Source organism: Terrapene carolina, unplaced genomic scaffold (genome assembly GCF_002925995.2).
Source record: "Terrapene carolina triunguis isolate 2854851 unplaced genomic scaffold, T_m_triunguis-2.0 Scaffold67, whole genome shotgun sequence".
Lineage (NCBI taxonomy): Eukaryota > Metazoa > Chordata > Testudines > Emydidae > Terrapene > Terrapene triunguis.
Genome location: NW_020664418.1, coordinates 22,331,886 through 22,347,834, shown reverse-complemented (window position 1 = coordinate 22,347,834; position 15,949 = coordinate 22,331,886). Strand labels below are relative to the sequence as shown.

Sequence of the window (15,949 nt, the reverse complement as noted above, 5' to 3'; positions counted from 1 at the left end):
GAAAATAAAATCAACTTGTAAATCCAAAAATAGGAATGATACTTTCTTATTTCCAACATCTTACAGTTTTGAAATATGGCAAATGGGCAAGCTTGCAAGGCCACCCTAATAGTTTTCAGTATCCGTTATCCTCAAATGTTAGTAGAAAGTAAACATTTGTGCGTTTGCTTTTTAGTATAGTGAGCTAATATCAAGACTGTCTGCTCCAGCATGAGGTTTTCCCATCCAGTAACTTGCTTTTGGCTAACATTAAACACAGGGCAGGGCAATCCAGTCAGAAGGCTTCAGTACATTTGTTCATTAAAGGCCAATTTTTACATTATTTTTAGTCCCTCTCCACAAAACAAAAATTGTCATGGTGACCCTGGTGCATGGAGGCCTGTTAGCCAAGAACGAGACTATAGTACCAGCTCCTGTGATTGATTATGACATGACCTACAATTCACCAGAATTGTCCCTTTACCCACATTCAGGCTCTAGGGACAAGAAAGCAAAAGACTGAAAATCAGCCATTAGCATACTAACCAGCCCTTCACCAAAACTAATGTCATTAACCACTTCACTGTTCTGCCCTCAGTTCTGACCTCATTGCTGGCATGCCATTGACATATGAAAAAATCATAATGAAAAAGCTTGATGTATCTACATCACTGCCAGACTATTTTGCTTGATGTGTTTGGTAACTTATTTAAAGAAGACATGCTAATCTTTCCAAAGATGTCTGGTCACTGTACAAAAAACCCAGTTTTCTAATAATACTGCTAATTTACCCACATGGACCTTATCTAGACCAATTTTCTAAGAAATTCAATTTATTGAATAGTGTAGATGTAGAGTTAAGACTATAACGCAGAGCAAATATTGCTTTAAATTTGCTTTCATGTATTTTTGAGAGACACAATTTAGTGACATGCCATTTGCATAATGCCTCCAAGAAGTTACTATCGCAGTGGTTCTCAAACTTTTTTTTTCGTAGACCACTTGAAAAATGCTGAGGGTCTTGGCGGACCACTTAATGATCTTTCCAAATGTTGTTTGTACCGTTAGCTAACTATTGTAAAGCGCTTTGGATAAAAATGCTATATAAAAAAAACCCTTAATAATTAAAGCTTTTTTGTTCTACAAATAAAAGCACACAACTCGTATTTTAATATCAGTAGTCTTACCTTTCTAATGCGATGGATGTGCCCTCTCTCCCATGCCACAGCAGCCCCTGAGCTGGGGCTGGGACCGAGGGAGGTCTCTCCCTCTCTCCCCTGCCGCGGCAGCCCCTGAGCTGGGGCTGGGAAGGAGAGGCGGGGTATCTCCCCCACCACAGCAGCCACAGAGCTGAGGCTGGGAAGGAGCGCCGTCTCTCCCCTGGAGCTGGGGAAAGTCACCTCTTGCTATGGCCACCGCAGCACCGCACGTTCCAAATTCCCCCCATCCCCTCTTCTCACCCCACTGGCCCCTCCCATCTACCCCCTATTCCCCCCAAGGCCACAATCTCACCTTACATGTGCATCTTCTCCAGGGTCCAGGAACCTAATTAGTGGAGCCATGCTTGTGCGGCTCCACTAATTAGGCGGGTGGCCCTTCATTCTCTCACGTGCAGCCGTTTAGGCGCAAACCTTAGAGGGAACTATCCGTGGACCACCTGAATGGATCTCGCAGACCACAGTTTGAGAACCTCTGATCTACATGATAAATAGTTTTCTTATTAAAAAATAGAGCCTCATACCTGTTCTTGCGGCCATTTCTGTCTGTCTTCTGGAGTTCTTGACTTTGTTTTAAAACCTCTAGGCATATCTCCAACATGCTTTGAAGCAGGTGGAATATTCAATGATTTTGGCCTCCCTTCATGACCAGCATCACCTTTTGGACAAGTCTCTTTATAGTCATTTTGCACATTTTCAGTCCCGCCATGCTCAGGGCTCATTTCTGTTGTGCTGTTAATGCTGCTCATACTCATGCTCATTTTAATCTCAGCTACGATCTGGTCAATGTCTTCTTCCTGCTCTTCCAACTCAGCATCTTCTTTCCTCGAACGGTAGGGCGACATCCCATGACTGTTTCCATTAGCTTCTGGTGGATAATAGTCCTGATAGCTTTCTTCATTTTGACAGTATTGTATGTTTTCTTCTTGGTCTTGAATCTCCAGAGAAGATACTTCATCCTCCAAAATCTGAACACAGTTATCTTGGTAGTCTTGCCCTTCAGTCACTTCACTTTCATCATGGTGCTGAATGTTAGCTTCTGTCCATTCTTCTTCCACAGCTTCTTGACATTCATCAGTTTCAACTTGGTGTTCTTCGTGAGGCACATACTCTTCCCCATTGCAGTCCATTCCTTCCAGATAACTGTCATCCTCTGGACAATACCTAATATAGTATGTGATCCCTTCCTCTTCCTCTGGCAGGCCTTCATCATAGTCCTCCTCTTCAGAGGTATTATTCACATAATCGGAGCTGGAATCGCCATCTCCACTATCATTGCACTCGTGTTCCACAGGGGTAGGGCTACCTTCTCTGATAGCTGTTACCTCTGCCTCCTTTGCTATGTAATCTTCACTAGGCAGGTCATTTTCTTCACTTTCAGGCTCCCTGTGGTGAGATGAAGTAGGGCAAGGTATCACCCTGTGATCCAGCATGCCGGTTGTAGTGCTTTGACGTTTCCTGTTTGCCATAGCCGACTTCTTAGGTGACAATCATTTCTAAGCAATTACTGTAAGGAAGAGGAAAAAAACCACTTTCAGAAAAAGGTCATCAGCAGGGATCAGAGTGATGCTAATGGGAAACAATGAAACTGGTACTTTTAATTTGGTATAAAACAGCCACTTAAAAAAAACATTCTCCTAAACTATACCATCAAAACTACACTCAATGTAATCAAAGGGTAACTCAATGGAGTTGTGCTGGATGCACACAGGTGTAACAGTGATCAGAATCTGGCCCATTAGTATATATATAAACAGTAACAACATAAAATAAGAGAAAACCAGTGATGAAAATAGTTATAGAAGTCATGAAACTCAAAAGAAGGTAACACCTTCACCTAGACAGGTAATTCTGCAACTCTGTATTAGACTTTTCCTGTACAGGATCTTTTCTGTGTGGAAGATAATGAGTAATTTCAACACCATTTGTTTTCGAGGAGGGGGGGTTCTGTGAGAGTATTTATATATGGTACTCTGCGGGGAATTCTGTAGCACTGTTCCCCGCAGAACATACATTCAACACAATTCATGTCCCCTGCAGAACATACATTCTGCTGGAGAGATGCTGCAATTATACGTTTTGTCCACCAGGGGCTGTTGTGGCACCAGAAGAGAAGGCAGCTAGGGGTTAGAGGCGGCCTTCCTCAGAGCAGGGCTAGGTGAGGAGGCACAGAATATGGGGGAGACGGACAGATTGGGGCATACAGGGTTGCTGGGAGGGTTACACAAACTGGGTTTCAGAAGGGTTAGTGGGAGGAACAGAGTGGGGCATGGGCACAGGAGCTAATGGGGTGACGACACTGAGCCAAGGCTGAATGAGAGTGGGGCTGCCAGGCCACATGCGGACAGGAGGAAGGGGGCTGCAGGGAAACATAGGGACAGATGTGCCTGACTGAATGGGAGAGACTAGGGGGTCAGCCAAGGTCTGCATGGGGGAGGCTCCCCAACTCTCTAACAATCCCTCCCCCTGCAAAAAACTGTTCCATACTACTCCCACCCACACCCAACAATCCTCCAGGTTCACTCCCAGGCTCCTTCCCTCTCCCTCAGCTCCTCCGTTACCCCCAACTCTCCCAAGCCTTTGCACTGCTTCTGAGGGTTGCAGGAAACAAGTTTCTGTATTGTAGTTTAAATGAATTATTACGCCAAGGTCTGTATTAATATGCCTAGTAAGGAATCTATTTGTCAAAAAACATTTTCTGAATCTTTTGTTGTCTGTATTGTTACATGCTGACAGGTATTTTGAAATAAATTACCAAAATAATTCAAACTAGCGTGATTATATTGTGTTATTTTGACAAATAAAATATGCAGAATTTTGCAGAATTTTAAAATATTGTGCACAGAATTTTTTATTTTAGACACAGAATTCTCCCAGGAGTAATGTAGGAAATTGACTTGTATATTTATTGAATTCTATTGTATTTGCAAGAGGGATACACAGGTTTATAGGGGTTTTAAGTTATATTCATATACACATTTGTATTTTAAGAATATTGTTAATATTAGGCAACCAACATTTTAAAAATAATCTCTTGGATACTGAAAGGAAGAGACAACAGAAAGCCCTGCAATTATGTGTTAAATATATTCCAATACTGTGTTGATGAATATGCCTCAGGAATGCTTAAATCAATCTTAAAAATTAATCCCAAGATTCAAACATGGGGTTTCCCTCTCTCAAATCCTTTTCCCAGTAATGAGTCATGGAATGACCCTCAGCAATAAAGCAATTAGCATTAGCTTTTCAACAGATAAATTAGGCATTTCTTCAATGCATACCGTATTCACTTAAGATCAGACTGAGCTCCCATTGAAGCTGGGGGGAGGAGTCCATTAATTTGGGAGTGGGATAAGGCACTAACCAAACATAACTCACTGCTTCTTTTTTTCCACAGAAAAAAACTAAAGCATCTTCATAAAACCAGAGCAATATCAATAATTTGGTGTTTACTGAGACCCACCACCTGAATTTGTATCAAACAGGATCCAAGTAGTGTTGAAAGACAACAAATTTGTTTTCAAACAATTAAACCTATGCACAAGGGGGGGGGGGGGAAATCAGACATTTATAAACAGACACATTAATTACTTCCACTAGTGCCTGTTCACATTTAACTAAATATTTTACTTGTCTAAATACTGATTTCAACAACATACTGTAGAATTTGTTTACGTAAGCTGAATATCATTTTGACATATCTGGTAAGGTCAAGACGAAAGTGGATAACACTAGATGTGTATGTCTCCAGGGTTAAACTATTAAACTTGAAGTTTCTGGCTACGTTACATCATTCTCATATCCGGCCTCTTTTAGCATAAGCATTTCTCTGTTGTTGCCCACCTCACTCCCACTACACACCTCATTGTTGTCTCAAACTGATGGACTTGATTAAACCAGGTGAAGTGAACCATGCTGATCTTCACCTGTTTAGAGTTAATTTAATTTAGATCATCACACCTACTTCTGAAATTATGCCTTTTACCACAGAGATATTTCAGTCACCAACACGATCATTTCTAGTTAACTAATCGTATAAGCACACATGTGCACACACATAGCAACAAGACAACTGCATAGAAACGGCAGCTGCATGAATGGAAAATTCTTACAAAACATGAGAAGTGTCACAGAAAAAAAATACTGAAGACAGCTGGCACTATATATCTAAAAAATATGATTGTTTAGGTCATGTACAGCATTTATATCTGCAAGAAGGCAGGCATGATAATTCATTCCTGACTATTCCTCAACTGACTTATCAAACATGTGTCATAAAAATTCCCAAGTCATAGCATATTTTATGTTATAGGTACCAAATCCAGAGCCCTGGCACATCCACGGGTTGGAGGGCAGTGGTACTATATAGCCAGCTAAATTCTCCTTGGGGCAAGAATGGAGTCCAGTTCTGGGACTGGGGAAGATGAGAGACACCAGTGATGGGAGAGGACATTAAAGAGGCCCCGGACATGTGCTGTATTTCCTAAAGTGCTTGCTGCCTGACACCCAAGGAGACTAAATGAGCAACATTAGCCCAAACAGCGGTATCACAGCTGAGAGTCAGAAGTGAAGCCTGAGGAAGGTAATCCCCTGTGGAGACTGGGAACGAAGACGGAGGAGGAGGAAGAGGAAAGATTCTTCCAAAGAAACTCCAGCGACCTGACTATCAGAAAAGCTAACTGTCAAGATGCCAATGCCTGAGATGATGGGGCATCCAGGATTCACAGGTTTATGGATTTTGGGTAGCAGGTAGAATACCCCTAGTTGGGACTCTAGGGGTGTATCAGTGTAGATTTGTTCCTGTGCTTCTTTAGGGAGTTTCTTGAGCAGATGATTTAGTTTCTTTTGGTAATCCTCAATGGGGTCAGAGGGTAATGGCCTGTAGAATGTGGTATCAGAGAGTTGTCTAGCAACCTCTTGTTCATATTCCGACCTATTCATGATGACTACAGCACGTCCTTTGTTAGCCTTTTTTATTATGCCAGAGTTGTTTCTTCCCGGACCAGAAGATCACCGTAGGGGAAGTCGAAATGCCCATTGTGACCCTTAATGCCATAGCTTATGAAGTCATACATGGGGGAATTTGACAGCAGCAAGGAGCAGTTCAACAACAGGCTGAGCAAGTGTAGAATGACTGTTGAGTGTGCATTTGGCCGTTTAAAAGCCCGCTGGCGATGCCTGTATGGGAAGCTGGACATGGCCGATGACAATATTCCTATGCTTATAGCCGTGTGCTGTAAGCTCCATAATATTTGTGAAGGGAAGACTGAAAGCTTCACTTAGGGCTGGACCGCAGAGGCTCAGTGCCTGGAGGCTGAGTTTGAACAGCCAGAGACCAGGGCTACTAGAGGGGCACAGTGTGGGACCATAAGGATCAGGGATGCCTTGAGGCAGCAATTTGAAGCTGAAAGCCACTAATATTTGCTGCTATACTCGGGATTGCAGTGCTTGTAATGCTAGGAGGTTACTGGTGCACATGATGCAATAAGGGGGTTTAACATAATTGCATGTTGCTTTGCAGTGCTCTTTTTTCTTTCACTTAATAGAATAAAGATTGCTTTCAAACCAACACAATTCTTTTATTAAAAGACAACAACCAGAGGAGAGAGTCAAATGACAAAAATACATCAGCAGGGAGGGAGATGGGGGAAGGGAAGGTCTCCAGAGGAGGAGGGGTTCCGGGACGGCTACAGATTTGTGTATGTCCAGGGATCATACCCAACCTTCTCCTTTGGAGTACAATGCAGCGGGTGCTGTACTTCAGTAGGGCCAAACTGCAGAGGGATGGATGTTGAGTGCGGTGTGTAGTGGGAGTCCACACGGCTGTACTGTGAGGAGGGAGGAGTTGAATGCTGCGGGTAGAGAGTGGAGCCAGGAGGTTGATAACAGTGAGTTGGTGGTGTGTGTGGGGGGGGGCGCATGGGAAAAAGTTTTGTGACAGCAGCTGCAGGGGAGGGCGGGCATGGAGCTGCTTGGTTTGAAGAGCTAGTATCACCTGGGGTGTGTCCACTTGGCGCTCCATAACATTTAAGAGCCGCTCCATGACTTCTTTCTGGTATGCCGCGTTCTCGCTGTCCCACACTCCTTCAGTTCCTGTTTCTCAGTGGCAGAGTTCATCATAACCTCACGGAGAAAGTCCTGCTTAGGTCTTCGTGGCTACTTTCTAATTCTATGCAGCTGTTCTGCTGCCGATAAGGGAGACTGGGCTCCCAAGGTCATCTCTGTGAAGTTTAAATGCAACATTTTACAGAAGCAGTATTGTTTGCATCACAGACAACACTGATTCAGTGCTTTAAAACACAGCCAGTATTCACAAACCTGTCAATAACTGGCTGACCCCAGGCAATCACACATGAGCCACAAGACCCCCAAAATGGTGAGTAGCTGCAGGGGCAGGGTAAATCACTCTTCCCGAACCCTGCTATACACTGGGCACGCGGCTCTTGGGGAGAGCCAACACTGTACGAGGGGCTTCATAATCATTCCTGTCCCCACACTTTCCACAGGATGTGATCATTATGGAAGATATCTCACTGCTGAGGGTGAGCAGGGAATCAAGGGAGTATCTTCTTCAAGCCTGTGGCTTCCGCCCTGGCCCCTGTGCGGCTCACCTATGTACTGCAATGGTCCCCCCTCCAACCCCTGTGATGACACAGTGGCATGGGAAAGTTACCGTTAATGGGGCAAGAAACAAAGCAACTCTGTCGAGGAACCTGCAGCAGTGGATTGTCCAGTATCTCCATGAGAGTTTCCTGGAGATCTCTGAGGGAGATTCCTGTGAAGTGAGGGAGTCTATCAACAGCCTGTTCCACTGCTCAGACTAGGCATGCGGTGGGAGACAAGCCTGCTTTCTACAACCCTCCTGCCCCCAACAAATTGCTTCAGCAATTCCCAAAATCAGATCCACTTACCAGGGACCTCCTCTCCTGTTTGCGCTTCGCCAAGATCCAACTGCTGTGACTGGCTAGGCTCCTCCAGGGTAGAAAAGAGCTCCTGACTGCATGCATCTCTGGCCTCCTAACCATCCTCTGCCTCTGGGTCCCCCTCCTGCTCTTCGTCCAAGATTTCCTCCTCCTGGCTCGGTCCACTCTCGACTGGCATGTGAGCCAATGAAGTATCCACGGGGGCCTTCGCAGTGGAGGTGGGGTCACCACCGAGTATTGCATCCAACTCTTTGTAGATCCGGCAGCTCGTGGGCGCAGCACCAGAGCGGCGGTTTGCCTCCCGTGCCTTCTGGTAGGCGTTCCGCAGCTCCTTCACTTTCACCCTACACTGCAATGTGTCCCGGTCATGGCCCCTTTCTATCATGTATCGTGAAATCTGTCCGTAGGTATCATAATTCCTATGGCTGGAGCACAGCTGTGACTGCACAGCCTCCTCTTCCCAAATGCCGATGAGGTCCAGCAGCTCGGCATTGCTCCAAGCGGGGGATTGCCTGGTGTGTGGAGCAGGCATGGCGACCTGGAATGATGCGCTGAGACCACTGCACACATCACTGAGCAAATAGGAAGAGGACTTTCAAATTTGCAAAGGAATGTACAGGGTGGGGATGATGGTTGGTCACCTGAGGGCAGGGCAGTAGAGTTCAAACCGATGACTAGAGAGGTGAGAACAGGCATTGTGGGACACCTCCCGGAGGCCAATCGCAGCGCTGTAATTGCCACGGTGTCTACAGTGGCACCGCAGCGCTGTAGCCCCAGTGCAGAAAGCTGTACGCCTCTCGTCGTTGTGGGTTTTTTTGAGCGATACAACTGCGCAGTTTCTGCGCACTAAGTGGCTTGGCAGTGTGTACACCTTGGGAGTTACAGCGTAGAAATCTGCTTTGTTGTGCAGAAACTTGCCAGTGTAGACGGGGCGAAAGTGTTTTGATTCTGTCTCAGATGACCACCTCATGAACAAACTAGGGAAATACAGCCTAGATGGAGCTACTATAATGTGGGTGCAAAACTGGTTGGAAAACATTCCCAGAGAGTAGTTATCAGTGGTTTGCAGTCAAGCTGGAGGAGTATATCGAGTAGTGTCCTGCAGAAATTGGTCCTGAGTCCGGTTTTGTTCAATATCTTCAGTGATTTAGATAAGGACATAGCAAATACACTTATAAAGTTTGTGGATGATACCAAGCTGGGAGGGATTGCAAGTGCTTTGGATTAAAATTCAAAATGATCTGGACAAACTGGAGAAATGGGTTGAAGTAAATAGGATGAAATTCAGTAAGGACAAATGCAAAGTACTCCGCTTAGGAAGGAACAATCAGTTGCACACATACAAAATGGGAAATAACTGCCTAGGAATGAGTATTGCAGAAAGGGATCTGGGGGTCATAGTGGATCACAAGCTAAATATGAATCAACAGTATAACACTGTTGCAAAAAAAGAAAACATCATTCTGGGATGCATTAACACTGGGGTCTCAAAGTCCCGGCCCATGGGCCATCTGTGGCCCAAGAACCTCCCCATGCTGCCAGATCTGTCTGCTGCAGGCACTGCCCCCACGCAGCTCCCATTGTCTGGGGGAGATGGGCAGAGATACCATAACTAGTCACTGTGCAGAGTCAGCCATGGAGGAAGCATCATTAGTTGCCGGGCAGTCAGCCATGGAGGCAGCGTCACTTTTTTCCACAATGAATATAAACAAGTCAAAATACCAAACACAACTATCTCTGATGCACACCTTGCTGCAATCCTGAAGGTTTCAACTGCTCAGTCACTGAGGCCAAACATCAACAAACTGACAGAACTGAAGCGTTGCCAGGTGTCTGGAAAACACTAAAAACTCTCTGGCAGGCGAAGAATTGTATGGACAGTTTTATTATTTCTAAGAAATTCTAAATAAAAAATACAATATAAATGTTTTCTTTTCTGAACACCATCTTAAGTGACATTATTGGCCCGCTGGGAGGATTCGAGGACTGGCACTGGCCCTAAGGTAAATTGAGTTTGAGACCCCTGCATTAGCAGGAGTGTTGTAAGCAATTCTTCTGCTGTACTCAGGCCTGAACTGGAGTATTGTATCCCGTGCTGGGCAAAACATTTCAGGAAAGATGTGGACAAATTGGAGAAAATGCAGAGAAGAGCAACAACAATTATTAAAGGTCTAGAAAACATGACCTCTGAGGGAAGATTTTAAAAATTGGGTTTGTTCAGTTTGGAGAAGAGAAAACTGAGGGGGGACATAACAGTTTTCAAGTACATAAAAGGTTGTTACAAGGAGGAGAGAGAAAAGTTGTTCTCGTTAACCTCTGAGGATAGGACAAGAAGCAATGGGCTTACATTGCAACAAGAGTAGTTTAGGTTGGACATTAGGAAAGCTATCTAACTGTCAGGATAGTTAAGCACCGGAATAAATTGCCTAAGGATGTTGTGGAATCTCTGTCATTGGAGGTTCTAAAAGCAGATTAGACAAACACCTTTTGGGTGGGCTAGATCATACTTAGTCCTTCCCTGAGTGCAGGGGAACTGGACTAGAAGACTTCTCAAGGTCCCTTCCCGTTCTACGATTCTATAATAAACAATTTGTAGTTTTACTTCCCTGCATTGTCAACAAAATCAATATTTTGTACCATTTTCCTCCCATCTTGTAGTTTGTTACAAGTATAGATTAGACTTTCTGCAAGATCTTTTCTCATACAGAACCACATCTTGGATCTCATGGTTACTGCATGTTTCTGGATCTCATAATCATGATTTAGAGTGTATTTCACATCACTAGGTGAATACCTGGAGTTCAAATCATTAGCAGTTTTTCATTATATCCATTGAGCATCATGTGGCATTACAAACGTTATTGTTATTCTTGTTCCCTTTTTTAAGCTTCTTTGGATGCTTTAATTCAAATACTTTTAAAAAAATTTATGTACAGAGTCAATTTCTTGCCATTCTAATTGTATGGTGGGGAGGGTAGTGGAGGAAGGTGAAGGGATCAAACAGCAGTGAGGACCAAATAATTTGGCCACAAACCCAGCTCCTCCATCATCCTTCAGACATCAATAATAAATATTTTTTGGGTAACTAAGGTTTGGATTCTCAAAAGACTGTAAAAGAATTTGATGTCCAACCCTCAATGGAAGTCAGTGGGAGCTGGGCATCTGAAATGCTCTCTGAATATTTGAAACTCTCCATTACAAAGCCAGGTTGAACAGAATTTTTGCAGGTTTGTTTTAGATTTCAGCACATAAAATACACCAGCTCTAAGCACCTGAAACTGCCATAAACTAACTCAGAGGCAGCATTAGTTAGTGGGCAGACCAAATGACGCTCAATTTCTCTCATTTTCTCCAGTACCAGAGTGGGACACTCTCAGTTTTTGATATAATATGCTTCTGAATCTACTATAATTGGCAATTTAGGGCCAATATTATTAAGGATAGTTACTGGACATACTGTTACTGTTGAGTAATTATCTTGAGTCAGGTTTCAGAGTGGTAGCCGTGTTAGTCTGCATCAGCAAAAACAAAGAGGAGTCCTTGTAGCACCTTCGAGACTAACAAATTTATTTGGGCATAAGCTTTCATGGGCTAGAACCCATTTCATCGGATGCATGAAATGAAAAATACAGGAGCAGGTATAAATACATGAAAGGATGGGGGTTGCTTTACCAAGTGTGAGGTCAGTCTAACGAGATAAATCAATTAACAGCAGGATACCAAGGGAGGAAAAATAACTTTTGAAGTGGTAAGAGAGTGGCCCATTACAGACAGTTGACAAGAAGGTGTGAGTAACAGTAGGGAGAAATTAGTATTGGGGAAATTGTTTAGGTTTTGTAATGATCCAACAATTCCCAGTCTCTATTTAGGCCTAATCTGATGGTATCCAGTTTGCAAATGAATTCCAGTTCTTCAGCTTTTTTGAAGTTTTTTTGTTGAAGAATTGCCACTTTTAGGTCTGTTATTGAGTGACCAGAGAGATTGAAGTGTTCTCCTACTGGTTTTTGAATGTTATGATTCCTGATATCAGATTTGTGCCATTTATTCTTTTGCGTAGAGACTGTCCAGTTTGGCCAATGTACATGATGGCATATATCACATTGGTAGATGTGCAGGTGAATGAGCCCCAGATAGTGTGGCTGATGTGGTTGGGTCCTATGATGGTGTCCCTTGAATAGATATGTGGACAGAGTTGGCACTGGGGTTTGTAGCAGGATTTGGTTCCTGGATTGGTGTTTTTGTTGTGTGGTGTGTAGTTGCTGGTGAGTATTTGCTTCAGGTTGGGGGGGCTGTCTGTAGGCAAGGACTGGCCTGTCTCCCAAGGTCTGTGAAAGTGAGGGATCGTCCTTCAGGATAGGTTGTAGATCCTTGATGATGCACTGGAGAGGTTTTAGTTGGGGGCTGTAGGTGGTGGCTAGTGGCGTCCTGTTACTTTCTTGTTGGGCCTGTCTTGTATTAGGTGACTTCTCGGTACCCTTCTGGCTCTGACAGTCTGTTTCTTCACTACACCAGGTGGGTATTGCAGTTTTAAGAATGCTTGATAGAGATTCTGTGGTGTTTATGTGACCACCGCTTATTAGCACTGTAGTGTCTAGGAAGTGGATCTCTTGTGTGGACTGATCCAGGCTGAGGTTGATGGTAGGGTGGAAATTGTTGAAATCTTGGTGGAATTCCTCAAGGGCCTCCTTCTCATGGGTCCAGATGATGAAGATGTCCTCAATGTAGCTCAAGTAGAGTAGGGGCATTAGGGGACGAGAGCTGAGGAAACGTTGTTCTAAGTCAGCCATAAAAAATTTTGGCATACTGAGGGGCCATGCGGGTACCAATAGCAGACCTATTGACTTGAAGGTATAAATTGTCCCCAAATCTGAAATAGTTGTGGGTGAGGACAAAGTCACAAAGTTCAGCCACCAGGTTTGCCGTGATGGTATCGGGGATGCTATTCCTGATGGCTTGTAGGTGGAATGTTGGTGTAGAGGGCTTCTACATCCATAGTAGCTAATATGGTGTTTTCTGGAGGATCACCAAAGGATTGTAGTTTCCTCAGGAAGTCAGTGGTGTCTCGAAGATAGCTGGGAGTGCTGGTAGCGTAGGGCCTGAGGAGAGAGAGTCTACATAGCCAGATAATCCTGCTGTCAGGATGCCAATGCCTGAGATGATGGGGTGTCCAGGAGTCCCAGGTTTATGGATTTTGGGTAGCAGGTAAAATACCCCTGGTTGGGGCTCTACAAAAAGAAGGATTCTGCGTGGACTCCTCCTGAAGGTCGAAACAACAGACTGGACTTCTACATAGAGTGCTTCCGTCGACGTGCACAGGCGGAAATTGTGGAAAATCAACATCACTTGCCCCAAAACCTCAAGCGTGCAACACAACGCCATCCACAGCCTCAGAAACAACTCTGGCATAATAAAAAAGGCTAACAAAGGACGTGCTGTAGTCATCATGAATAGGTCGGAATATGAACAAGAGGTTGCTAGACAACTCTCTGATACCACATTCTACAGGCCATTACCCTCTGACCCCATTGAGGATTACCAAAAGAAACTAAATCATCTGCTCAAGAAACTCTGGGCAACGTGGATGGCTTTGCACAAATAGGCTTCCCTAACTGCGGAGGGGCGATAGATGGCACGCACATTCCAATTCTGGCCCCGGATCACTTAGCCACTGAGTACATTAATTGCAAGGGGTGTTTCTCAATGGTTCTCCAGGCGCTTGTGGATCACCGTGGGCGTTTCACGGACATTAACGCAGGCTGGTCCAGAAAGGTGCATGACGCATGCATCTTTCGGAACATTGGCCTGTTCAAGAAGCTGCAAGCAGGGACTTTCTTCCCGGACCAGAAGATCACCGTAGGGGAAGTCGAAATGCCCATTGTGACCCTTAATGCCATAGCTTATGAAGTCATACACGGGGGAATTTGACAGCAGCAAGGAGCAGTTCAACAACAGGCTGAGCAAGTGTAGAATGACTGTTGAGTGTGCATTTGGCCGTTTAAAAGCCCGCTGGCGATGCCTGTATGGGAAGCTGGACATGACCGATGACAATATTCCTATGCCCAGAGTCACGGTCTTTTGGAGCAGGATGCAATTAATGGCCCTGCACAGTTCCATCAACACGACTCCAATGGTCGACTTTCCCACTCCAAACCGGTAGCAGTCTGGAGTAGCTAACTTCCACAGTGCAATCGCCACACGCTTCTCCAGCGACAGGGCAGCTCTCATTCTCATGTCCTTGCGCTGCAGGGCTGGGGCGAGCTCATCACACAGTCCCATGAATGTGGCTTTCCTCATGCAAAAGTTCTGCAGCCACAGCTTGTCATCCCAGTTGTGCATCATGATGTGATCCCACCATTCAGTGCTTGTTTCCCGAGTCCAAAAGTGGCATTCCACTGTGGTCAGCACCTCCGTGATGCCACAAGCAATCTCATGTCGTAGCTACTTCGCGTAGCAAGATCAATTTTGCACTCCTCTTACCTTTGTAGTTTAAGGAATAACTCCACTGCCACTCGTGACGTGTTGGTAAGAGCAAGCAGCATACTGGTCAGCAGTTCGGGATCCATTCCTGCAGCCTGAAAGAGGCAGGGCGCACAGCACACAAACCATTGAAAGATGGTGCCAAATGTGGACGGAAACACAGGGATTGCTGGGATGCGAAGCAATGGTTCACGGGGCATTGGGACTGGACTCAGGATGCCTCGAGACCCCCTCCGCCTTCCCACAAGTCTTAGCGGCAAAAGAGAAAGAGATGCTCTGTGGGATAGCTGCCCAGAGTTCACTGCTCCAAATAGGGTTGCAAATGCTGCAAGTGCGAACACACTATTGCGTAGGCAGCTGTCAGTGTGAATACACAACAGCGGTTTCCCTTCAGCACTCTCTAAGCGGCACTGTAACTGCCGGTGCTGTAACTTTGCCAGTGTAGACATCCCCTTACTAAAGTCAAGATATAACACATCTACTGCTCCCCCACCCCAACTCATAAGGCTTGTTACCGTGTCAAAGAAAGCTATTAGGTTGGCTTGACACAATTTATTCTTGACAAATACATGCTGTTACTTGTCACCTTATTATCTTCTAGGTGTTTGCAAATTGATTGCTTAGTTATTTGCTCTATTATCTTTCCAGGTACTCAAGTTAAACTGACTGGTCTTTAATTCCCCGGCTTGTCCTTATTTCCCTTTTTATAAATGGGCACTATATTTGTCCCTTTCCAGACCTCTGGTATCTCTCCCGTCTTCCATGAGTTTTTGAAGATAATCACTAATGACTCAGATATCTCCTCAGTCAGCTCCTTGAGTATTCTAGGTTGTACTTCATCAGGCCCTGCTGACTTGAAAACATCTAACGTATTTACGTAATTTTTAACTTGTTCTGCCCCTATTTTCGCCTCAAATCCTACCTCATTTTCACTGGCATTCGCTATATTAGACATCCAATCACTGCTAAACTTTTTGATGAAAACTGAAACAAAAGAGTCATTTTGCATTAATGCCATTCACACATTTTCTATTATTGTTTTTCTCCCCCCGTCATTGAGTAATACTAATGTATTTGTAGAATGTTTTCTTGTTACCCTTTATGTCTCTAGCTAGTTTAATCTCATTATCATCTGATTTAATTGGCATCATAATTCTATCTAGTCCTCTACAAGGAATGACTCAAATGCTTCTGAGGAAGACCTGCTCTAGTCAATCTGCCACTACTTCTGTCTAGCCATTCACACCATACCTCCACTGTTAACTTGTACCCCTTGCTATTTTTAACTAAGCTTTGCCATCAAATCCTTGTATTAATGTACAGATTTCCTAAGCAGGTTAAGCATCTAACTTC

The 15,949-nt window shown here is 44.5% G+C and overlaps 1 protein-coding gene across 1 annotated transcript in view; it reads right to left on the bottom strand.

The window, feature by feature from the left end:
- Positions 1 to 15,949, bottom strand: part of APBA2 (amyloid beta precursor protein binding family A member 2) — a 212,030-nt gene that overhangs the window by 91,001 nt on the left and 105,080 nt on the right. Inside the window, exon 3 of the mRNA XM_024193111.2 lies at positions 1,721 to 2,703. Within this exon, the coding sequence (XP_024048879.2) occupies positions 1,721 to 2,665 (945 nt within the window). The 5' untranslated portion in view covers positions 2,666 to 2,703. The remainder of the gene's footprint in view (positions 1 to 1,720; positions 2,704 to 15,949) is intronic.